Source organism: Crocuta crocuta, unplaced genomic scaffold, assembly GCF_008692635.1.
Source record: "Crocuta crocuta isolate KB4526 unplaced genomic scaffold, BGI_CrCroc_1.0 scaffold305, whole genome shotgun sequence".
NCBI lineage: Eukaryota > Metazoa > Chordata > Mammalia > Carnivora > Hyaenidae > Crocuta > Crocuta crocuta.
In genome coordinates, this window is record NW_027529463.1 from 1,270,293 (window position 1) to 1,296,862 (window position 26,570).

The following is a 26,570-nucleotide window of genomic DNA, read 5'->3' on the forward strand; positions in this document are numbered from 1 at the left end:
AGTCAAAATGCCAATACTCCTGCACCTGCACCACTAGAAGCGGCTTGTGACTGGTTAGCCCATGAACATCTATATACAAAACTCAACCTTTAAGGTTTTTCCTTGGGATTTTTCAAGTGAGAGAAGTCTTAGTCCATTCTGGCCACTATAATAGAGTACCATAGGCTGTGTGGCTTATAAACAACAAAAATTTTATTTCTTATAGTTCTGGATGCTGAGAAGTCCAAAAATCAAGACACCAGAAGATTTTTTGTCTGGCAAGGATCCACTTTCTAGTTCACAGTCATATTTTCACTGTACCCTCACATGGCAGAAAGATGAGGAATTTCCCTGTAGTCTTTTTTTTTTTTTAAGGCCCTAATCACCTCCTAAAGGCCCACTTCCAGATATCACATTAGGGATTAAGTTTCAATACATGAATTTTGGGGCTATACATTCAGTCTACAGCAGGGAGGTAGAGGAAAAGGCCACTCTCCCAATTGGTGTCATACTGAGTTAAACTATGACCCCCCAAAAACGATATGTCCACACTGTAATCTACAGAACCTATGATTGTTACCTTATTTGGAAAAGTATTTCCAGAAGTAATTAAGAATTCTAAAATCATCCTAGATTAACACAGGTAGGCCTTAAGATTGTTAAAAACATCCTTATAAGGAAAAGACAAAGGGAAATTTAAGGCAGAGAAAAGAGAAAGCCTTGTAAAGATGGAGGCAGAAACTGGACTTATGCAGCAATAAGACAGGAAATGCCTGGAACAGCCAGAAGCTGGAAGAGGCAAAGAAGGATTCTCTGCTGGAGTCTCTGGGGGGAATGTGGCCCTTTAACACCTTGATTTTAGACATCTTGACTCTAGAACTATAACAGAATAAATTTCTGTTGTTTTCAGCCACACAGTTTGTGGAATTTGTTATGGCAGCTCTAGGAAACAATGATAAGGGGAGACAGTGAAGACGTCAGTATAGAGTGACAGGTAGTCCCACTGACTCTCCCATGGAGAACACCATCTGGAGAAGAAAACACTAATGATAATTACAGCAGACAATTATATACCATGTTTTATATGCCAAGCAGTGATTTAAACTTTTATATTTCATTTAAATCTCACAGCAACTCTGGGATAGGAATATTACTGCCGTCTTTTAACAGAAAATTAAATTTTATCTTGTCTGAGGTCAAACATAGCTTATAAAAGGCAGAACCAGGAATCTAATCCAGGCAGTCTGGCTTCAGAATGCAATCTTTTAACCACTACACTATGTACAGCTTCCAAGCCTAGATAGAAGGCAGTAGAAGGACAGGAGGACATAGAAAGGCAGACAGATGTGGACCTGACTACTTCTATTTCCACTGGTCCTTGTTTTTTGTTTTGTACCAGTGATATAATGAAGTCCACAAATATTTTATTTAGCATATACTGCACATCTACTCTGTGCCAAGCATTATGCTAAGTACCGCAAACATATTCTGATCATTGAAAAAGAGCTGAAAGATCATGTACTACAACCATCCAAAGGTTCTTGGATCTAATTTGCATTATCTCCACCAAAAATAATTTAGGATGAGAAACTCATAGAATCCCAAGGTCGTCCATCCCACTTTTAATCAGCTCCAACAATTAGCAAGTTCTTCCTTGGGTTAATTCATTGTTTATACTCCTCAGTTATGCTAAGGGAACTATAATCAGCTATCACCTCTTGTTAGGAACATGGATTACTCCTGTCACTTGTACTGGCATCTATGTTTCCCAGCTATCTCTTACCCTGCCACCACATAAGCTGCAGATGTTGTTTAGATCTGGAAATTATGAGTCAATAAATTACCTTATGTAGGTCAATAAATTTCCTCTTCTACTGAAACTAATTCAAACTGAGTTTCTCCAATAACTGAAGGTTTCCTACCCAATATATCACTTCTATAACTGCAAATCAAGTGATAGGAACTGAAAAGCAATCAAAGATGTATGTGTTAGAAGGAAAGAGTATTTTGTGTCATTGACCTTTAATTTACAAAAGTCCAACTTGAGAGTTGTTTGCAGGGCCTAGAGTGTTCGTAGACAGTTGATATGAAATCATGAGAAGTTAAGGCCTAACATCCCTAAAATATAATGAATTCCTTAAAACTAAGAAAGAGAACACAAATAGAAAAATAGTAAAAATAAACTGAACGACCTTCGAAAAGAAGTCAATTGCCATTAAGCATATGAAAAATGTTCAGTTCATGAGAAAAACATATACTAATACTTATTTTCTCCTGTCAGACACATCAATGTCTGATCACATAAACTTCTTATTAAGGTTGCTAGAAAACAGTCACTATAATATCTTAGTGATAGGAAAGCAGAGGATTATTCTCTGTGGATGAAAATCTAGTGATACATATGAAAATTACAAATGAATTTACCTTTCAAACCAATGATCTCACTTCTAGAAATCGAGCCCAACAATACTAGAATAGACAGAGTTTAAGATGGCCCCAAGATTCTCAGGCCATAAATATTAGTTCATGTATTACTGTGAAGAGATTTTTGCAGAATTCCTTAATTGATTTTAAAATAGGAGATTACCAGGGCACCTAGGCAGCCCAGTTAGTTAAGCATCCAACTCAATTTCAGCTCAGGTTAGGGTTGTAAGATTAAGCCCCATGTTGGATTCTGTGCTGGGCATGAAGTATGCTTAAGATTCTCTCTCTCTCTCTCTCTCCCTCCCCCCCCTTCTTCCTTCCCTCCCTCCACTGCTCGTGCACTCTCTCTTACAAAAAAATTTTAAAAAAGATTAACAGAGTGGCTCTGATATTATCACAGGAGCCATTTACAAGCAAAGAATTGTCTCAGGCCGCTCACAGAAAAGAAAGTCAAAGAGACTCAAAGCATGAGAGCAATTTCACATGAAGGAGGTTGTTCACAGCTGAAATAGGAAGGAGGCCATAGTACAGAGCTCCAGGAGCAACATTTGGTCTCCAAGTGCCAGCAGGAAACCAGGCACTTCAGTCCTACAACCTAAGAAATTTTGCTCTCCTCATAATTAATTTGGAATTGAATTTTTCCCCAGGGCCTCCGGATAAGCACTTAGTCTGGCCAACATCTTGATTTCAGGCTTATAATACTCTGAGCAGAAAACCCAGACACATAGTGCTGGACTTCTGACATGCAACACTGGGAGCTGATAAATGGGTAGTTTTCATATGCCAAGTTTGTGGCAATTTATTATGCAGCAATGGAAAAAAAAAAAAAGAAAAATATATATAGGCATACTGGTAAATATGATAAATATAAGCCAAGCTATTAATTGAGGCATAACTTACAATAACAAAAACTTAAAGAACCCAATTGTCCACCAGTAGATGGATGTATAAAACCCAGCACATCCATACACCACTATACTATGCCTTTGTTAAAACAGGATAAGGGAAGGGGCACCTGGATGACTCAGTCAGTTAAGCGTCCGACTTCGGCTCAGGTCATGATCTCATGGTTCGTGGGTTCGAGCCCCACGTCAGGCTCTGTGCTGACTGCCAGCTCAGAGCCTGGAGCCTGTCTTCGGATTCTGTGTCTCCCTCTCTCTCTGACCCTCCCCTGCTCATGCTTTCTCTCTCTCTCTCAAAATTAAATAAAACATTAAAAAAAAAAGGTAAGGGAAGAGCTCTCTATATATCTATATAGTAATCTCAAAGATACAAAATTAAAAGAAAATTGCAGAGACAGGACAGTGTTTATAGCATACTATCATTTGCTTAAGTCTGAAGGGGAAGAAAATATATTCTTTATTAAAGTAACAGTTGAAAGATAAACCAAAAAGGAACAAAAAGTGTTAGCTATAAGGCAATGCTATAAAATACTACTTTCTGCAATAATGTAAATGTTCTCTCTCTGTGCTGTCTAATGTGGTAGCCATTGGCCATCTATGGCTAGTGTGCACATGAAATCCTAAAGTGCTGACAGTAATTAAAGGAAAAAAATTTCTAACTTTATTTAGTTGTAATTAATATAAATTTAAATAGCTACACACAGTTAGTGGCTATACAGTGAAAATCAAAACATATGGGGAGAAAGAACAAAGGGGATATGTAAGCACATTCCGTGAATACACCTTATTATATATTAGAGTCACATACTTTAAAAGAACATTAACCATATAACAAGTGAAAAAACAAAATTAAGACAAAAGAAAAGGTAAAACAACCTCTCAATTTAAAACATTCTAAAACAAATCTATCAAGTTAATGGCATAACCAGGCAGAGTAGAGACTTATTTACTTCAAGTGCTTTAAAATATTGTATTTTGATTGTAAATCCCTGGTGGCATATATTCTAAGGATAAAATTAACTGAAACAAATTGTCAATATGTATGCATTAATCTTATTTTATTCTGAAACTATTATAAAGTAGTTTTGTTCATGTCATTAGTAACCAAGCTTTTTAGTAAAAGAAAAATATATGAAAAAATATTAGGCTCATGAGGAGTTTCTCTTTAAAAAAAAAACAAATAAATACTAAGGCACCTGGGTGGCTCAGTCAGTTAAGCGTCCAATTCTTGATTTCAGCTCAAGTCATGATCTAATGGTTCGTGAGATGGAGCCCCTATCAGGCTCTGTGCTAACAGCGTGGAGCCTGCTTGGGATTCTCTCTCTCTTCTCCTACTCCTTCCCTGCTCATGCTCTCTCAAAATAAATAAACTTAAAAAAAAATTTCTCCTCAGCTATCCCCTAAAAGGACCAGAAATAATGACAACCCTAAACAATGAATATTTCTAGGTTACAAGTTATAGTTTCTAACTAGCAATTCCTAATAAAAGGAACAACTCTGAAGATGGTGGATGCCAGATCTGAGCTAGAAAATGTATACAATGAGCCTGGAACATCTTATATAAGAAAGAAATATATCAAACAGAATTAAGTACATGTCAAAAGGGCTCAGTAGTCAAAGGAACATCTTAATATCAAAAGCAATAATGACTAGGGCACCTGAGTGGCTCAGTCAGCTAAGCATCTGACTTTTGATTTCAGCTCAGATCATGATCTCATGGTTTGTGGGTTTCAGACCTGTGTTGAGAATCTCTACTTGGGATTCCCTCTCTCCTGCTCTCTCAGCCCCCTCCTGCTTTTTCTCTCTCTCTTTCTCCTTCCCTCTCTCTCTCTCTCCAAATAAATAATAAACTTTAAATCAAGCAATAATGACTTCACTGGATTGAAACATGTATATAAAAACTAGAAGCTCATCATAGTAATAATAATAAAATATCCCTTTTGGAGATTAATAGAGCACCAATTCACTACTCTGAGAATTTATAAACAGTCAAGCATTTATTCTAATACTCCCAAAAAAAACTTTTTCAGGTTTTCCTTTATTAAATAATTCAAGTTAAATACAAAAGAATGGCAGAACTAGAATCACCAGTTTACATCTCTTAGTGAAATACTAAATCAATGCAACCCAGGACAAATAACCAGTTTTTCCAATAAATCAAGGGCATGGAAACAGAACAGTTTTAGAATAAAAGATGTAATAGACCTAATGACTAAATACAACTTTTGGATTTTGTTTAGATCATGACGTGACCAACCGTGAAAAGAAAAAAAAAAAAAAAGATATCTTTGATAAAAAGGCAACTTAAATAGACCACTTATTAGATAATATTAAGGGATTATAGTTAACATCTTGGATATGATTAAAGCCACAAGGATTTACAAGGCAGTAATTCAAACAAAAGCAAAAACAAAACAAAAAACCCAGAGGTCCTTATTAGTTAGAATGCATACTAATTTATTTACAGATAAAATGACATTATGCACAAAATATGCTCTGTAATTCTCCAGGAAACAAACAAACAAAATGCAGGCATAAAGAAAACTGGACTCAAGTAGGGACATTGACAGAATGCTGATAAAAGCTGCAGTTTTAGTGTTGGGTATAATGGAGTTCATACCATTTTTTTTTAAGTTTGAAAGTGTCCACAAAAGAAAGCAAAGAAAGCCCCCTCTCTATGCGCGCGTGTGCACACGCACATACACACACACACACACACACAGAGCTCCTCAGTTTAACTTCCTAAGGTTCATGCCATGAAACTCCCAAAGAAAAGAGACAGATACTGAATTTAAATTCTTTTAAATAAAGCCTAAGAAAAGCCAAACTCACTAAGAGTCAATAAATTATTAATTAAACAGTGAAGTTACTGAGAACCTACCATGCCCACAGTAGCAAAAGAAAAATAAAAACACCAACTTGCTAAACTTTCAAGGCAAAAGATAAAATATAGTTCCTCTTCTCATGGAACTAGGAGAGACAAATGCAAAAATAATTATAAAATAATGTGACATATGAGAAGACGTCACAGAAAGAGTAAAGCATGTAAAATGAGGAGATACTTTCTAGTCAAAAGGCAAGGTTATATAGCTTCCAGATTCCAGAGAAACGAAGAAACTGTCCAAACATTCTGGAGGTCAGAGAATAGAATGTGACAAAAGAAAAAAGGCGGCTTTGAGAAAAAAGGAGAAGCTGTATGTCATGCAAAAGAACAGAACTACACATGGAGGTAAAGGGAAATCAGCAAAGATTTTAAATATAATTACTGCATCAAGTTTTCATTTCTAAAGGATCACTTTGAAAATAAATTAGCATGAAGATAAGTTACAGGTTGAGACTAGGGGAAAAAAACAGGATCACACTGAAGTAATCCAAACAAGAAATGAGGGTCTGAACTTTCTTATACCACCACAAAAATAAATTCAAAATGGACAAGACAGAAAACCATCAAAATCCTACAGGAAAAAACAAGCAGCAACCTCTTTGACCTTGGCTGCAGCAACTTCTTACTTGACATATCTCAAAAGGCAAGGGAAATAAAAGCAAAAATGAACTATTGAGACCTCATTGAGATAAAAAGTTTCTGCACGGCCAAGAAAATAATCAACAAAACTAAAAGGCAACCATTGGAATGGGAAAAGATATTTGCCAGTGACATATCAGATAAAGGGTTAGTATCAAAATTCTATAAAGAACTTACCAAACTTAACACCCAAAAAAACAAATAATCAGTGAAGAAATGAGTGGAAAACATGACTAGACTCTTTTCCAAAGAAGATATATCCACATGGCTAACAGACACATGAAAAGATGTTTAACATCACTCATTATCAGAGAAATACAAATAAAAGCCACATTGAGATACCACCTTACACCAGTCAGAGTGGCTAAAATCAGCAACTCAGGATACAGCAAATGTTGGTGAGGATGTGGAGAAGGGAAAACTTTTGCACTGTTGGTGGGAGGGCAAACTGGTGCAGCCGCTCTGGAAAACAGTGTGGAGCCTCCTTAAAAAATTAAAACTAGAACTACCCTACAACCCAACAATTGCACTACTAGGAATTTATCCAAAGGATGGATACAAAAGTGCTGATTCAAAGGGGCATATGTACTCCAACATTTATAGCAGCATTCTCAACAATAGCCAAACTATGGAAAGAGCCCAAATGTCCATCAACTGATGAATGGATAAAGAAATTGTGGTTTATATACCCAAGAGAATACTACTCAGCAATGAAAAAGAATCAAATCTTGCCACCTGCAACAATGTGAATGGTATTATGCTAAGCAAAATAAGGCAGTCAGAGATAGACAGATATCATACGATTTCAATCATATGTAGAATTTAAGACACTTAACATATGACCAAAGGGGAAGGGAAGGAAAAATAAGATAACAAACAGAGAGAAAGGCAAACCATAAGAGACTCTTACATAAAGAGAAAAAACTGAGGGTTGATGGGGGTGGAGGACTGGGGGTGGGGTAGGGAAAACAGGTGATGGGCATTGAGGAGGGCACTTGTTGGGATGAGCACTGGCCATTGTATCTAAGTGATGAATCACAGGAATCTACTCCTGAAGCCAAGACTACACTGTATGTTAGCTAACTTGACAAGGAAGGAAGGAAGGAAGGAAGGAAGGAAAGGAAGGAAGGAAGGAAGGAGGGTCTGAGCTAAGGTGGCCTTAATAGGAATAGAAAAAAAGTAAACAAGATCTAGTTATTAGGGAGGTGACGATCTATAAATGGTGATTGATTGCATATATAGAAAGAAGTCAACAATGACTTCCAGGTTTCTAGCTCAATCACCTGTGAAGATGGTGCCATATGCTGAGATAGGAAAATAGGAAATAGAATTGATTTTGGGTAGAAAAAAATTATATTCAGTTATAGAAGTGGTTAAGACTAAGATGTCCATGAGTTTTCCAGATGTCCATTATCTGGTAGAAATCTGAGTAAAGATCTGAGAGAGGTGAGCAACATAAGTTAGAGAGCTGTCAGTAGACAACTAAAGCACAGTATTGGATAAAATCAATCTGGAGGACAGAAGACAAAGGAAGAGAACACAAAGGAAGTCTCCACAAAGGATACTATACAGAAGAGACCAGAGAACCTGGAAGAGAACCAGAAGAAGTGCCACAGTCACAGGAGAGAGTGGAAAGGAGCAGTGGATCAACTGTGCCCAAAGCTGCAAGATTACCACCTTCAGTTAAAGGAAAGGGGGGGGGGGTCCCACTGGATTAGGGAATTATGGATTTATTGGTGACTTTTGGCAGAAAAATTTCAGTTAAGTAGTTGAACAAGATGCCAGATTACAATACTTTCCAGAGGTGACAGAAGAGAAAGAAGTAGAGACTTCAAGTATAATTATTTTTTCAAGAAGTTTTTTTTAGGGGGGTGGGAGGTGAGAAAGGGAGGGAAGGAGGAAAAAAACCATAGGATAGCAGCTAAAAGAAGACACAGGTCAAGGAAGTTGTTCTTTGTTTTTAATAGGAGAGTTTAAACATGTTTGAGTGATGGGAAGTAGCTATTTTTCTACATGGTTAAAATGTAATATCCATTGGGAGAAGTAGAATAACAAAACTATCTGCAGCTAAGTGTTTTAAGACTAAAAGACAAAACTTTCCCAAAGTGAAAAAATAATCTTTGAATATGCACTGCAGATATCCATGAAAACTTGAGAACAAACATCCAAGCCATTGTTCTAGATTAAATAATGCAACTAATTTGCATTTGTTTCCCATAATTGATTTCAACAAAGGCAATAATTTTATGAAAATTTTTGAAAACCATTTACTGGACATCTATGTGCTAGATGCTAAGGATGACTATGATGTCCTACTTGTTCTCAGGCACTCACAGTGTCGTAAGGAAGACAGAACACCTAAATGGTCAACTGTAAAACTATTTAAGTGCTAAGATACAAGTAAGCACAAGATAAAATTGAAACACTCAAGGGAAAAGAAAATATAAATTAAAAACTCAATGACAGAAGTATCTATCTTTATATTTCATTCATAAAATTATCAAAAAAAACTCCCAGAGTAGATGAAGTTTTAAAAAATGAAAGGTTTAGGGGCTCCCAGGTAGCTCGCTCAGTTGAGTGTCCGACTTTGGCTTAGGTCATGATCTCACAGTCCTTGAGTTTCAGCCCCATGTTAGGCTCTGTGCTGACAGCTCAGAGCCTGGAGTCTGCTTCAGATTCTGTGTGTGTCTCTCTCTCTGCCCCTCCCTGCTGACGTTCTGTCTCTCTCTCTCAAAAATAAATAAACATTTAATAAAATTTAAAAATGTTTAGGGTTAAAAAGAATTAAGTATTCAAATGGGCAAAACTATAGAAAAAACAATAACACACAGGACAAAGTAACCAGAAAAAAAGAATTATTAATAGAATTTCAGTGTTAATTAAGTCTTTATGAATGCACAAATATACATTATTTTGTGTGTTTAAATCATAAACTTACCCAAAGATGAAGAATTAAATCTCTCTAAATGATTAAAACAAGTTACCCATTTAGGAGTATGAATATGAAAAAAGTCTCAAATAAATATGTATATACTGCCCTCGTGGGGTAGTAATAGGTAGTTCATTAAAATATAAGCAGAAAATGTAATGGAGCCCTTGGATATAGTTTAATCCTAATTATCCTAACCAATGAGGAAGCAACACTGGTGTGACTAATAATATAAACCATCTAAAAGTCATTCATATACATGTTTCTATTTATGCCAAGTTTCTTTCCTGGTTGGGGACCATTAACTTTGTGTTCCAGTAGGTTCTGTAACTTTTAGATGACCTGGATCAAAAGTTCCAGGCACACATAAGTCAGAGCTGACATTCCATGGGTAAATCAAATCAGCCTTTAAATGCCATTAAATAATGTTTCTTTTTTTCTGTCAAACTGCATTGTACTACAAATCTTATTTATAAAAGGTAAAGATTAAAAGAAAATGACTTACAATAACACATGTTGGGACTTCACGAAGAGAATATTCTGCTTTATTGGGAAGATCTCGATTGCCTACCAGCTCATAAACAGCAGGATAAGGTAAGAAGTTCACCAGTCCTAGAAAAGACTTAGGCAGAAAAGAGAGAAAACAGTCATTTAAATGGTTCATTTTTTTTCAACCACATCCATAAAAGAGTCATAAACATAGGTTTATAGGACTACAACTGTGAGGGTTAATTTTTTTTAATAAGCTTAATTAATCTAGATAAATGTGAAATATACACATTAAATACCAAATAGTTAACATCAGCAATAATCTAGGTGCTGATAACACATAACAATAGTAACAGAATATACAGAAGTTGGAAAAGGTTAAAATGTCTTGTATCTTGTGAAAAAAAATTTTAATGTTTACTTATTTTTTAGAGAGATAGAGGGAGGGAGAGAGAGCATGAGCATGAGCAGGGGAGGGGGCAGAGAGAAGGAGACCCAGAGTCTGAAACAGGCTCTTCAGGGGCCCGAACTCAAAGACTGTGAGATCATGACCTGAGCCAAAGTCGAACGCTCAACCAACTGAGCCACCCAGGCATCCCAAAAAGTTTGTTTTTTAGAAAAAATGAAATGATCCATCTTTCTCATTCTTTGCATTGTAATAACTGATCTGACAGAAATATAAGAGAACAACACTTCAGGGCTCTGAAGCAAAATAAGTAAGTTCTATATATTCTTGCACTCAGATCATAAGGCTATCTTTAACCTTTACATTCACCGGAAATCCAACTAACCTAAATATTACAGTTAATTTTTAAAAGTCATGGCTTTCTTATCAAAATCAGCTCATTTTCTGGTACAATCGTAATAAATTAATCTCTCCATGAAGTTTTTAAGCTCTCATTCTCATTTAACTTTACTAAAAGCAACATGAATATTTGGATCCCCTGCACAAAAGCATGCAGTGGTTTCCTATCACTACCCATCAAGCCTAAACTCCTTAGCATGACTTTCAAGGCACTTTACTAATTGATACCTTTCTTCTCTTCACACTGTCAAAAGCCTCCTTTCCCATTATCCCTCAGCGGGAAGTCACCACTTCAGTCAATTGAATCTGCCTGTGGTCTCCTTCAAGTGACTGCCACAAATGTAAACCTTTTTAGCCTACCAACATGGTCCTCCTGCCCTCCCACTTACTCTGTATCCCACTTCATAAGCTTGCCACATTTTTTCTAGAAGGCTTTCTAATGAACTCTATTCACATCTAGAAGCCTTGTATTCTGCCAATACTGGTTTCATTTGTATTGCATTAATTTACTTTTTGTAACTATTAAGTTTTTTCCTTGTCATTTTAAAAACTTTTTGCTAGATTCAGAAAATTTGAGAATCAAACTAAGAATTTTCACTATAATCAGAACACAAGAAATTTTTAAAGAATAGTTAATCTCTCATTTAATAGATGGAAAAACTTAAGGACCAGAGAAGTTAGTGACTTAGCCAAAGACATGCAATCAGAGAGTTGACAGCAGAACTAATCTGCATTTTCTTATTTTCATGGTTAGGTTACTCATTTTAAAACCCAGTATAATCTTCAGACACTGTTTAACAATGTCACCCTTGCTACACAGTTCTTGTTTGAGGACTTGGAAGGTAGAGTCCCTTTTATCCCCTCCTCCACCTTTATGCCAAATGAAATATTCTTTACAAATAAGGGTGGTTATAGTGAATATATTTAACACAGTAAGTTTTAACAAAGGGTTGTAGAATGAAAAATGAACTCTAAAAAAGCTTCCTTTTTTCCCCACAAATATTCCATAAAATGAAGATGCAATTTCTAACTATTTCTAAGAAGAAAATAATCCACACATTCATGATTTAAAGCTGGAATCATTTGGATAGCAATAAAGTGATCATAAAGTAGAATAACTAAATTTAATAACCTAGTTGCCATTTACTGAATGTTTATCTGAGGAACACTATGCAAGAAGTGATCACTATAGAGAAAAAAAAACCTAGCATCAAGGAAAAGATGTTTAAGGAATATATCAATTAAATGTACAATAAATGACAGTGAAACTAGAGAGTTCATGGCCTCTTATAAAAACACCTTGGAAAAATTCACTAATCACCAAGGTGTTGACTACAAAGATTATGATAGATAGACTTCATATTTTTATTATTCATTTAATTTATAAAAAACATAAGCTAAAAAATAAACAGAAAATGCTTTATAATTTAAACATGTATATAATTTATAAGTGTCCTTAATATGAATCCAATATTTAGATAGTTATGAGTCTAATGTATTATCCTTTTAATGTTTATTTATTTTTGAGAGAGAGTGAGTGTGTCTGTGTGTGTATCTGTGTGTATGAGTGGGGAGATGCAGAGAGAAAGACAGAGGAAGACAGAGGATCTGAAGTGGACTCTCTGCTGTCCATGTGGGGCTTGAACTCATGAACCATGAGATCAGAACCTGAACCAAAGTCTGACACTTAATTGACTGAGCCACCCAGGCACCCTAAATGAGTCCTTCCCATCTATTATAACCATGAGAGACATAAGAAACTTATTTTTTACAAGAAATTCTTAATAAATGTCCACTTGACATTTATTAAGGACATCTGACATTGTCCAAAAAGGCACATGGTCTTTACAGATCACATATCAATACTATATTGAAAGTTTTTGTATTATTTGCACATGAGGAATTCCATGGGTAAAATGAAAACCTCCCTACCTACGTCTAAGAAATAAAACAATCTGGACCACAGAGAATCATGAAAACTTCTGATAAGGTTTTATATAGAACTTCAGGTAATTACACAGAACTTCAGGTAAAAATAATTCAGTAATTATATTTGAACAAAACAAACTAAACAATTTAAAAGAAACCTGAGAAGATTTCAGCAGTTTGTTTCTAGGAGAAAAATGCATTTTTGGTATAATGAGCATTTTTAAAAGACATTAACATCTTTAAAATTGTAATTGCTTCATTAGTACTTATAGAATTCAAGAAAATATTTATAATATAATCACGAGTTCCCATAGAAATATCATTAAGATGTTACTAATATCAGACATTAATTATCCTAAAATTTATGTTAGCACAAAACCTATTACTTCAAAGTCTTGAAGAAAATGAGGTTCTGTAAAATAACGGTAAGAAAACAAATGGAAGATCAAATATTTGATATATTTTGAAACTAAAGCATTTTAATGTTTGTTTATTTTGAGAGTGAGCTAGCAACAGAGGGGCAGAGAGACAGGGTGAGAGAGAATCCTAAGCAGACTTCATGCTGTCCATGCAGAACCCAATACAGGGCTTAATCCCACAAACTATGAGATCCTGACCTGAGCTAAAATCAAAGAGTCAAATGCACAACCGACTGAGCCATCCAGGGATCCCGAGACTAAAGCATTTTAAAATTACCCAAGATCATGGGTGCCTTGGGTGGCTCAGTTGGTTAAGCATCCAACACTTGGTTTGGCTCAGGTCATAATCTCACAGTTTGTAGGTTCAAGACCCACATCGGCTCCATAGCTGGCACAGAGGAGAATGCTTGAGATACTCTCTGCCCCTCCCATGCTTGCGCTTTATCTCTCTCAAAATAAACAAACATAAAAAAAATTATCCAAGATCAAACACTTTTTTATGAATTAAAACTCCTTCAGGTTGTTAATGATCATTGATTTACTTATTAATTCAAAATATTTTAACAGTGGCTGCTTACAAACACTTATGCCAGATACTAAGAATAAAAATATGAATGAAGAAATGGTCCCTGCCCTCAAGGACTCACACTGTAATATAGCACAAATACACTATTAGATCATTTAAAATGGTTCTCTAAATGATCTGATGATCTCACTATACTACTGAGAGGGATGGAAGAATTGGGAAGAGGACACTATACAGCACAGTGAAGGGAGAGGAGAACGAGAGCTGCAAAGTAGCAGGCAGGTAGGCAGGAGGAGACGTGCTATGTGAATGAGCTCTATCTTCATCCTCTATGACAAAGAACAAAGATTTTCCAGGAAACTAATGGGAATTGCATTTTACCTTGTAGATATAAAGCTATGAAGGAAAATGGTTCTGAGGGTAGACAATACTGAAGGAAGAGCAATTAAGATTTGGGGTTCTTAGAATGACAGACATCGATTATACTTATTAAACCAAAAATGTATTTTTAAGTGTCTAACAGAGAAATCAGAAAGTGATTAATAACAGCAAGTTTTTGGTTTTTTTTTAATGTTTATTTCTGAGAGAGAGAGAGAGAGAGAAAGAGAGAGAGAGAGAACAGGAGAGGATCAGAGAGAGAGGGAGATACAGATCTGAAACAGGCTCCAGGCTCTGAGCTGGCTGTCAGTACAGAGCCCGACGCGGGGCTCGAACCCACAAACCGTAAGATCATGACCTGAGCCGAAGTCAGACGCTTAACCGACTGAGCCACCAGGCGCCCCAATAACAGCAAGTTTTTTTAAGCTGAGAGAATCAAACCATTTTTAAATAGTTTTACATCTTTCCTTCTAATCTGTATGCATTCTATTTTTTTTTCCTGGCCTTACTGTCCTAGGACCTACCGCAATGTTAAATAAGAGTGAACTGACTTTAGGTCCAATATNATTAAATTTTGTCAAATGATGTATCCATGTCTAGTGAAATCATCATAGGAGTCTTCTTTATTCTGTTAATATAGTGAATTACAGTCCAATTTTAGAATGAGAAACCAACTTTCTGTTGCTTGGAATAAACTCCACTAGATCATAAAAATGATTCTTTTATATATTATTATATACAATTTGATATTTTATTAATTTTACTATAATATATTAATTATAATTAACATATTTTTGATAATTTAAAATATTTATAATTTTATACATATATATGGAGCAGTTTTGTCTCATCCATGTCAATATTATGCTGGTCCTCATCACATAAGTTAGAAACAGATTCTTTCACCTCTGTTTTCTGAAAAAGCTTGTGTAAGACTGGTGTTCTTTCGCCTATAAGAGCTCCATAGAATTCACCCATGAAACCATGTGGTTCTCTCTGTGGAAAGTTTTTTGATAATGAATTCAATTTCTTTAACAGATACATAGCTATTCAGATTTTTTATTTTATACTGGGTCACTTTTGGTAAGCATATTTAAGAAGTTTGCCAATTTTATCTTAATTGTTTAATTCATAGCATAAAGCTGATCATAATGTTCCTTTATTATCCCTTAATAACTATGGGATCTTCAGTGAAACTCTTCTTTCATTCTTGATTAATTTCCAGTCTCTCATTTTCTTCAGTCTCTTATTTCCCCCTAGCCAGGGGTTTATTTTAATAATCATTTCCAAGAACCAACTTTTGGCTTTGTTACTTTTCTCATTTGTCTTTTCTGTTTTATTGATTTCTGCTCAAATGTTTATTATTTCCTTTTTTCCGTGTGTTTTGGGTATACTTTACTCTTTTTCTAGTTTTTTAAAGTAAAACTTTGACTCATTCATTTTATACATCTCTTTCTACTGTAAATATTATTATTACAGTTCAATGTCCCTCAGCACTACTTCAACTACATTCACAAATTTTATATTTTATTATTTTCTAGTTTAAAAAATTTCCTAATTTCCCTCGTAGTTTCTTTGAGCTGTGTGTTATTTAGAGGTATATTTCCAAATATTTGGGTTAGGATTTTTATAGCTTCTAGTTCATGATACTTAAGTTCACTGTGGCCACAGATCATACTCAATATTATTCCAATCATTTTAAATTTATGTAGACTTGCACTCTAGCCCAGTAAGTCTCTTTCTTGGTAAGAGAGCTAAATGCTCTTGAAAAGAATAGGTGTCCTGCAGTCACTGAATATGATATAGTTTCTAAAGGAAAATTATATCAAGTGATAATTAGTGATATTCATATCATGTATCTGTGAACAAACTGAAAGATGTGTTATATCAATCACTGAAAAAGGAATGTTAAAATCTTCAATTGTTACTGAAGATCTGCCTGTTTCTTCCTTGTTATTTTTTAATTTTATTTTTTATATGAGTTAATATGCAATGCAATATTGGTTTCAGAAGTAGAATTCAGGGATTCATCACTTACATACAATACCCAGTGCTCATCACAAGTGCCCTCCTTAATATCCACCCCCCACTTCCTTCCATCAACCCTCAGTTTGTCTCTATCATTAAGAGTTTCTTGTGGTTCATTTTCCTTTCTTCTCCTCCCCTGCCCCTTCCCATACATTCAACTATTTTGTTTCTTGAACTCCACACAAGAGTGAAGTCATAGGATATCTGTCTTTCTCTGATAGACTTATTTCCCTTAGCATAATACATCTAGCTCAATCCAAACTCATTCTATGAAGCAGACATTACCTTGATTCCAAAACCAAAGACCTCACTAAAAAGGAGAATTACAGGCCAATATCCCTGATGAACATGGATGCAAAAATTCTCAACAAGATACTAGCAAATCAAATTCAACAGTACATTAAAAGAATTATTCACCATGATCAAGTGGGATTTATTCCCGGGCTGCAGGGATGGTTCAATATTCGCAAATCAATCAACATGATACACCACATTACAAAAAGGATAAAAGAACCATATGATCCTCTCAATAGTTGCAGAACAATTTTGACATAATAAATGTATTTGACAAAATAAAGTATCCATTCTTGATTAAAAAAAAAAGAAAAGCCCTCAGCAAAGTAGGGATAGATGGAACATATCTCAGCAAAGTAGGGATAGATGAAACATACCTCAACATCATAAAGGCCATATACAAAAGACCCACAGCTAATATCATTGTCAATGGGGAAAAACTGAGAGCCTTTCCCCTACAATCAGGAACAAAACAAGGAAGTCCACTCTCAACATTACAATTTAATATAGTACTAGAAATCTTAGCCTCAGCAATCAGACAACAAAAAGAAATAAAGGGCATACAAATCAGCAAGGAAGAGATCAAACTTTCACTATGCGCAGATGACATGATACTCTATGTAGAAAACCCGAAAGCCTCCACCAAACACTTGCTAGAACTAATATATGAATTCAGCAAAGTCACAGGATATAAAATCAACATGCAGAAATCTGTTGCATTTCTATACACTAATAATGAAGCAATAAATCTAAAGAGGTAAAAAAAAATCTGTACTCTGAAAACTATCAAAGACATATGAAAGATATTGAAGAGGACACAAAAAAATGGAAAAACATTCCATACTCATGGAAAGAAGAATAGCATTCCTTAAGCTATTTTAATACTTCATATGTTCTGTTATCTCATTTTTAGGATCATAACTAATTTATGATTGTTATGTCTACATTATAATCAAATGTTTCTTAATCTGGGATTACTTCATTTCCTTTATCTCTGACATTAACTATGGCTATTCCGGTCTTCTAATGTATAGTTTTTCCTCTCTTTTTCTATTCATTGACTGTCAACTTATCAGTAGCTTTTTCTTTGAAGGGAATTCCTAAAGACCCAAAAGCTTTGCATTTTAATTATTTAGTCACTTACATGTAATGCACTTATTGATTAGGGCTACTATTTTCCTATTTGTTTTCTTTTTTCCCATCATTTTTCTGTTCCCTTATTCTTCCATCTCTACCCTGTGGAGTTTGCTTTTTGTTTGTTTTAAAATTTTATTTTGGCTGTATCTTTTTGCCTATTACTTAATGGTTTTTCTAGGTCAATGCTGTCCAGTAGACCTTTCTTTCTGTGGTGATGAAAATGTTATATAATTTGAAATGTGCAACAGTGACTAGCTACATGTGGCTACTGAACACCTAAGATTAGATTAATGTATTTGAGGGACTGAATTTTTAATTTTAGTTTGAAGTAGATTCATATACATGTTGTTATTGTCTATCATGCTCCAAAGTACAGCTATAGAAAGGTAAGAAGTGACTGGACTGGAAATAAATTTAGTGTACCTCATTATAAACTAAGGCCACATTAATATTTCCTATAATTTAAATGACAGTAAAATTAAATCCCCAAAGAAAACAGAATCCCTAAGGAATAATATTTGGAACTACAAGCTAAGCACTAAAGATGTTTGCTAGGAGTTATTTCTAGATCTTTCAGTTCATAGTTACAAGAGTATACAATTTTTTTAACTGAAATTAACTATTAGTTTATACTGACACTTTATTTCAAAGCACAATAAGTTGAATCAAATCCCAACCTTAAATTTGAAATATGAATATTTTCTAGGGATTAAAAATTAATGTTGTTCCACTTCATGTAAAATTTAAGAACCTTGAAGTCACAGAGATTCGCATACCATTATACTATTTGCTTACCCCATGTGGTAGAGCTTTCATATATGTTGCCTCTAAGTATAAAATAAATCCCACTATATAGCACAGTTTTCTTTTAAAGAGTCCTGTGTACTATAACAAGAAGTTAAGAGAAAAACAGCCTTTTATACTCATTCACCTACTTGGCAGTTTCTTTTTAATCTGAAAATCCAAATATCCATCTGGTATCCTTTCTTTCTTTCTTTCACGATATTCTTTCACGATTTTCTCTTTCTCTTTAGTTTTCAGCAGTTTGTATGTCTATAAGTGGGCCTTATGGTTTCCTTTGTATTTTTATTCTTTGAACATTCTTCCTTGGGATTCACTAAGTTTCTTGACCTTTAAGTTTACATTTTTTAAGACATTTGGAAATTCAGCTTCTGTTCAAATACTTTTCTATCCTATTCTCTTTCCTCCATTTCTGATATACCAACCAAACATATTAAGCCTTTGGATATGGTCTCACAAATCACAGAAGTATTGCCTAATTTTCTCTCTGCTCTCCAGATTGTATAATTCCTGTTGATCTACCTGAAGTTCATTGACTAGTTCTTCTGGTCATCTTTAAATATTCTGTTAGGCTTATCTAGAAAATTACTTCAAACAAAAGGTGTTTAGTTGTAGAATTTTTTTTAAGTTTTACTTATTTTGAGAGAGACAGAGACAGCATGGATTGGGGAGAGGGAGAGAGAGCATCCCAAGCAGGCTCCAAGCAGCCAGTGCAGAGCCTTCCCGAAACCTCCTTCCATTTTCCAGCTGTTGTGTACCCCTAAATCTTCATTAGAGTACTAGAGTATAGATTTCTATCTGTGCACCAACTGGTACTTGCCCTCAGGCAAAAGTCTATTAAATAAAGAATCTCAAACTATCAATCTTGTCATCTAGTTACTCCTCTCCATTTTTTTTGTCTCTTTTTAGCCATTCTAGTACTTTTAACTAGCAGATTTTTTAAGTCCTTTTTCTTGAGTTTTTGTTTCTACTGGAGAGAACAAGCCTATCATTATTGAAAACAGAATTTGATTTTTTAATATTATTTTATGACATCCACTGAAACTTTCCCAGGCTCCCATAAAGTCAAAAGCAGGAATCATCAAATAACTTCATGAAATTTGCAAAACATGTCAAATATATAAAAGCCACTGAATTATAAGAGTATAGGTGCTTCAGAATTTCTTTTTTGGCACATTACTCTAAATGATAGCATCTTTTCTTCACCCACCCTTGCTTCAGATAATACTGACAATTTTCTATTAGATTTAAACCCAAGTGCAAAACTTTTCTTTTTTTTTTTTTTGCTTTGGTTGATTAGTTTGTTTTGGGGTTTTTTTTTGAGAGGGTTGTTTTTTCATAGCATGTGTGGTATGTATCACTCTTTACTAAGGGGAAAATGACAGTAAACATACTGTGAAAGGAAAAAATCCTTGCAAAATATAACTCCCATGGAACACTGGTAGTTCTAGTCACTTATTTTGAAAACAAAAATTAGAAATGAAAAAAGGAGAGGAGAAACAGGAGAAGCTGCTGGTTATAACTGAATATAGATAAAGCCTGGATGAACTAATTTCTGAGAGAGATACTCATATCATTTCTTACCTTTTGACAGCTCCGGTCAATAGGATCCACTGGAGTAGATCTGGGATGGGTTACTCTCACATCATCTCTTCCACACTCCAGATTGGCCCATAATTCAATTATAAGTGCATTAATAAACCCTAAGAAGAATTATATACATCATACTTACAGTATACAATTTCTTGGAATTATGGAAGAAAGATATAATTATCCTTCTGACAAGATTGGTCCTCACTGACAAAAGACACATACTTATGTAAGAAATAATTTTTAATCTTGGTAGAAATTATATCTCCTATTGTTAATTATATAATTTTCCTAAAACTATTATAAAATGACTAATTCTGAGAGACTATTTCCCTAGAGAAATGAATTTTGAGTTTCCGGATTGATTCCTTGGCCAGTAACTTCTGGCCATACTTTTCTGAAAAATAAGGTTTATACTTTACTCTCCAGATGAGTCGACAATGAAAGGCAACTGAAAGGTGGTATGTATGTGCATGTACGCATGTATGTGTGTATGTGTGTGTATCAGGAGGCAGGGTACGCACTTAAAGAGTTTAAGTGTGTTCCTTATTCTAACTGTTTTTTTAATTCTTATGCTTAAAACAATTCTTCATTTCACACAACTTTTGGCTCAATACAGTCTAAATTCTCAAGAGTCAGGTACTATATGCATAAATGAAAGTGATTATTAAGGCTGATTATTATTTTATGAAGAATTAAATTACACAAAGTGTAAAACAGAACATCTAATCATTAAATCAGTAAGTTCATAATAACATTAGAACAAAAAGGTTCCTCTGTTAGGAAAAGAAAAAAAATAAGCTCTGAAACAAGAATATCAGTGTTCAAATTATAAATCTGCCAGCTTAGTAGTATCCCTTGACTTCTTAGAGCATCAAGTCCCCAGTTAGAAAACTGAAATAGTGTTATATTTGAGGGATACCATGAAATATCAATGAAATGATATATGGAAAGTTCCTAATATAGTACCCTAAGAGATCATAAGAACTCAAGTAATGTTACTGTTCCTTCCTTTGTCCTATAAAGCAATTGCAATTAATCCTCTCATGAGAAGCTTGACAGTATTAGGATCAGAAGCTTAATGACTTGACCAACAGGAAAATCTGAGATTATATCTCCAAATGCTTCCAGTAATATGCCCCTAAGTATGGCAATATATTAGATTTTATACTCAGTAGAAGAAAAAATAAGTCATTCAGTGTTAAGACAACTTCTTCCAAGAAACACATTCCATAATACAAAGAATCAGTTGTGGTCAGTGATGTTCTAGTTCACCAACACTAAACTTTGAAAATTATAACCATAGCATCCCTATTAGAGGTTATGTCTTATCTCTGGTCTAGGGTTCAGCTGGCCTTAAGATATATTAAATTCCCACTGTTAAACTTCTTAAAAATTTAATCCATAGTAGATAATACATGCTGACTGCAAAAATTGTGGTAAAAGCTAAGCTTTCAAGAAGCCAAAGAGGAAAAAGAATAAGGAAATAGTATGTATGTATGAAAACTATTGTGGTTGTGTATATTTCGATGCATATACAGGCCACTAAAACCGAGGATTAAGAAATCATGTAAGATTTAAGAGGGAAAAAAATCCTGTAAGATTCAACTGTACTGAGAGAGGATTTAGAAGATGAAGACAATTTCTTAAGTACTCAAGTACTTCTCAGTTTAATTCATTACGTTCCACTGTTCTGGGGAAAGGGAACAGGCTGTGTATATATACTTCAAGGGAAAAAAATCCCATTGCAATTTCACGGAAGAAAAAAGATAAATGAAACCCTGTAACTTTCCCTTACCTAAGGCCAAACTTGGGTAAAAGAACTTCAGAGTAAATATCCTGAGAATGATCATGCCAGCTAAATTTTCTATTGGCTTGCTCATTTTATTTAAAATTATTAGTATTGTGATTAAAAGAAAAAAACCTACCTGAACTCTGTAGTGCTACTGCACCTGCTGCTGTTGATGCCATGTGTGTAACCAAAACTCCGTAGCCAAACTTTTTATGCCTGCCGATCTAACAATATAAATAAGGAACAATGAAAAGAAGGAAAACATAAAATGCTAATATTTTATTTACATGTTATATGTAGGTTAACAATTCTCCTTGTTAGTATACTAGACATTCTTTCAGGTAAAGATAATGAGCAGCAAAACAAACTCAGACACTCTATCAATGAGTTAATATTTTGGGCAATCTTATTTCAGATAGACGTTCTGGCCCCAGACTTAAAATTAAGTAGCTTTTTGCTTTGAACAAGTTACTTCCCAATCTTGGTCTCAGTCTCTTCATACATAAAATAAAGGACTTTGACCATGATGAAGATTAACATTCCTTCCAACTTTAAATGTTGTTATTTAATTTGTTAGGTTAGTCCTTGAATAATAAGTTTCCTCACTTATAAATCTGTATTGACTGTCAGCCAAACTATACTTTTAATAATCAAAAGAACTTAAAAAATTATATCTTCTCAATGGCAATTATTTTTAGAGGAAATGTTAGTTTTTTCCACTAAGGTAATTATATATATATTAAACACACACAAAAAGAATACTCATCATTAACATACAAGTTTCTAAAAAGTGTTGTAGAAAACATTGGGCAATTTGCTGTGTCACAGAGTATTATGCATGTATTCCTGGTAAAGTACACAAGTAACACTCTTGGCAGAAAACAGAATATGGAAATAACATATAAAAAATGTTCCTCCTTAGATCTCAGCAAGACTAGGTAGATTAATAAAATGGTTGATTTCTAAACAAAGAGAACCATTCACAATTTATATTTTTTCAATGTTTCATTAAAAGGATTGTTTTTTTTAAAAGGACTTGTTTGTTTTTTTTGATACCCATAAGCGGGATTGCTGGGTATTTCTATTTTTTTTTTAATTTTTTTATATATATATATTTTTTACAAATATTTATTGTCAGGTTGGTTTCCATATAACACCTAGTGCTCATCCCCAAAAGTGCCTTCCTCCATGCCCATCTCCCCCCGCCCCTTCACACCCATCAGTCCTCAATTTGTTCTTGGCATTCAAGAGTCTCTCACGGTTTGCCTCTCCCTCACCCCCACTATATCTCCCCCTTCTTCTCCCCCATGGTCCTCCATTAAGTTCCTCCTAATCCTGCTATATGTGCAAACATATAATATTTGTCCTTCTCTGCCTGACTTATTTCGCTCAGCATAACACCCTCAAGTTCCATCCATGTTGCTACACATGGCCAGATTTCATTCTTTCTCATTGCCATGTAGTATTCCATTGTATAGATAAACCACATCTTCTTGATCCATTCGTCCATTGATGGACACGTAGGCTCTTTCCATGTTTTGGCTATTGTTGAGAGTGCTGCTATGAACATTGGGGTACATGTGCTTAAAAGGACTTGTTTTAATCAAAATTTTAAAATATAAACTGTGCATTCAGTTTTGAAGGCAAAAAAAGGGGGGAGGGGGGTAGAAAGGAACTAAAAGACCATGGGAAAGAATTAGATTTCTTTGATTTCCTATTCATGTGTTCATAAGTTTGCCTTCCTTTTCCATTTTTATTACTCTTATTTTCCACTTTCATTGAACTTGTCATATATTAATTCTGTAGTTAGATGACAGAGAGGCACAGAAATATGATTGGCTATTTTCCCCCACTCTCCCTCTTCAATAATAACTAAATAAACACCTTACTCATCAATCATCCCCATTGACCCTGCTGATTTAGATATTAGCAGCCACAGGGGCTTCCTAGATTCACACTAAGTACTGAGAAAGAAGCAGCAAAGAAAAACTTCACAGAAGTTACAGACACTTTACTAAGACTAGGCTTTCATGAAAGACAAATCTGAGCTTGAGTCTTACTGCTGTCAGTAACTAGATGTGAGAGCATTTGCAGATCATTTAACAAGCCTGGGTCTCTACTTTCTCTTCAGCAAAATTAAGGAAATGGCCTAGTGGCTTTCTTACAACATGATGGAGAATCCCAATTTTCAAAAAAATTCTTGAATAGCATAAGGCACCATTAGACTATTGTATTATATGGTTGTAAGTTACTGAGGTTCAGGGAACAGTGTTTTCTATTATAACAACCAGTGTGGTATAAAGACTAGGGTTTTTTAAAAAATATTTTTTAATTTACTTCCAAGTAAGTTAGTATATAGTGCAACAATGATTTCAGGAGTAGATTCCTTAATGTCCCTTACCCATTTTGCAAATCCCTCATCCCACAACTCCTCCAGCAATCCTCTGTTCTCCATATTTAAGAGTCTCTTATGTTTTGTCGCCCTCCCTGTTTTCATATTATTTTTGCTTCCCTTCCCTTATATTCATCTATTTTGTATCTTAAAGTCTTCATGAGTGAAAACTAGGGTATTTTTAATATTCATAAGTGTTAAAACAGTGACATCTAGTCCTAGCTGTATTATCACAATAGCAATAGTTTTATATGCACAGTCTCAAGCATCTGATAAGAAAGATAAATGTCTTTGAATTACTTCAATATTTCAAAAATGTAAAAACAAAAATAAAAACCCAATCAGTTAACTAGCACACAAGATGATTCAAACTCACCAACAGAGAAATTCAAATTAAAATGACCAGTTTTGTAAACTTAAAATCCTGAGAAACTTCAATATTTACTATAGTGTGAATGTTTCTGTCCCCTCCAAACTTCATATGTTGAAATCTAACTTCCAAAGGTGATACAGTAAGTGGGTCCTTGATTTATCATGAGGTGAAGAGAACTCATGAATGGGATTAGTACTGTTATAAAAAAGACCCCATAGAGCTCCTGAGCCTGTATCCGTGTGAGGATACAATGAAGATCCGTGACCAGAAGAGGCCCTCCTCTGACCACAGTGGCATCCTGATCATGGACTTCCAGCCTCCAGAACTGTGAGCAGTAAATTTCTGCGGTTTATATATAAACCACCCAATCTGTGGTATTTTAACAACCCAAATGGACTAAGACAATGCTTGACAAGAAGTATACATCCCACGATATTACACATATTAGAAATATTAGCATGGAAGCCTGAGATAGTGGAATGCACGCAGAGTGAAATGGAACTGAGAACCAGAAATGACAGGGAATAAAATTGATCAAGACAATATCTTGCATGGACAGATGAGGACAGTATGCCATAAACTGAGGCATGTAAATAAGTTCTCTATACTTGAGGTCCATTTAAATGAGAATAATTAAAAACACATCTGCACATACAAACCTAAAGTCAAAAGTGATGAACTAATGTTCATAGGTTTTATTTGTGAAGGGATGGTCAGGACCCTCCCTCAAAAACTACTTACCTTCACAGGCAAAAACTCTTAAGTTTTTTATGGTTTTAGAGGCTTACACAAAAGCAGGGAATTAGAACTGAAGAATAAATAAAATGGTATTTACAACATGATAACCTAGTAACATCAATATACAACAGCTGCCAGAGACAAAGATGACAGTTTTAAAAGCATACATGTAATCCTAAAAAGCCCAAAAGTTCTGGAATATTTATACCATCACAGCAAAAAGCTGAATACACCTTAATGGACTTCTGAGAAAGGGCTAAATTATACTGTACACTTTATTTAACAGTATTGAAAAAATAACGTACAAATACTTTCATTTTTAATGTGAGGACCAAATTCTTACTAACACGTACATTAAAACCCAACAGGGTTTTTCCTCCTCCTGAAATTCCTCCCAGCTTTAGTACAGCCAGCTGTTATATTTATAACACATCTGGATGGTTAACTATATTTTTCAATTCCATCTGGTTAGTTTCCCATCCCGTAAACATATCCATAGGTACCAACATTAATCCTAATGCTTTCCTGAAATAATATCAAGTTAAATATTACAATGCTATATGGCTTTTTAATTGAGGTTTAATAACCTCTTCACTCAGAGAAGACAGAATGATGTTCTTAATAGCTTTTACAGCAACAAAAATTCTTTTTGCCTGTGGCAGATGGTAATTCATACCTGTAATTTTTTTGCATATCGGTTGAACATAAATGTCACACACTCGTTGATGGCACCTGTTCTTTGAAGAAATAGTAGTCCTTTGGGAGTGGCAGCAAAATTTAATAAATCATCTAACAAATTCTCTTCCCAAGCCATACTGAAACATGTAAAAGACAGGTATGCATTACTTTAGTATACTCAGAACTGAGAAGAAAATATTTCAGCTTAATATTGCTGATATACTTAGAGTAGATATTGACAGCTATGTATTCAATATTTTAAAAATATATTAAAAAGTAATGGTTCTCTTGATAGTGAGTTTTATTCTTATATTTTCTGCTCAATAATCTTGTTTCACTTTAATTAAATATTAACTGAATGTATCAGCATTTTTTACACCTAGATTCTCTCATCTGTGCTTTAAATTCATCCTCTTCTCTTCTTGTAATTCTGTTGGGCCTAGA

The 26,570-nt window shown here is 34.6% G+C and overlaps 1 protein-coding gene across 1 annotated transcript in view; it reads right to left on the reverse strand.

Moving 5' to 3' along the window:
- The window catches only part of TBC1D32 (TBC1 domain family member 32), a 202,970-nt gene that overhangs the window by 109,809 nt on the left and 66,591 nt on the right, over positions 1-26,570 (reverse strand). Inside the window, exons 19-22 of the mRNA XM_077760780.1 lie at positions 26,125-26,263; positions 22,082-22,169; positions 20,148-20,266; positions 10,263-10,379 (exon numbers count right to left, since the gene is read on the reverse strand). Coding sequence (XP_077616906.1) covers positions 10,263-10,379; positions 20,148-20,266; positions 22,082-22,169; positions 26,125-26,263 — 463 coding nt within the window. The remainder of the gene's footprint in view (positions 1-10,262; positions 10,380-20,147; positions 20,267-22,081; positions 22,170-26,124; positions 26,264-26,570) is intronic.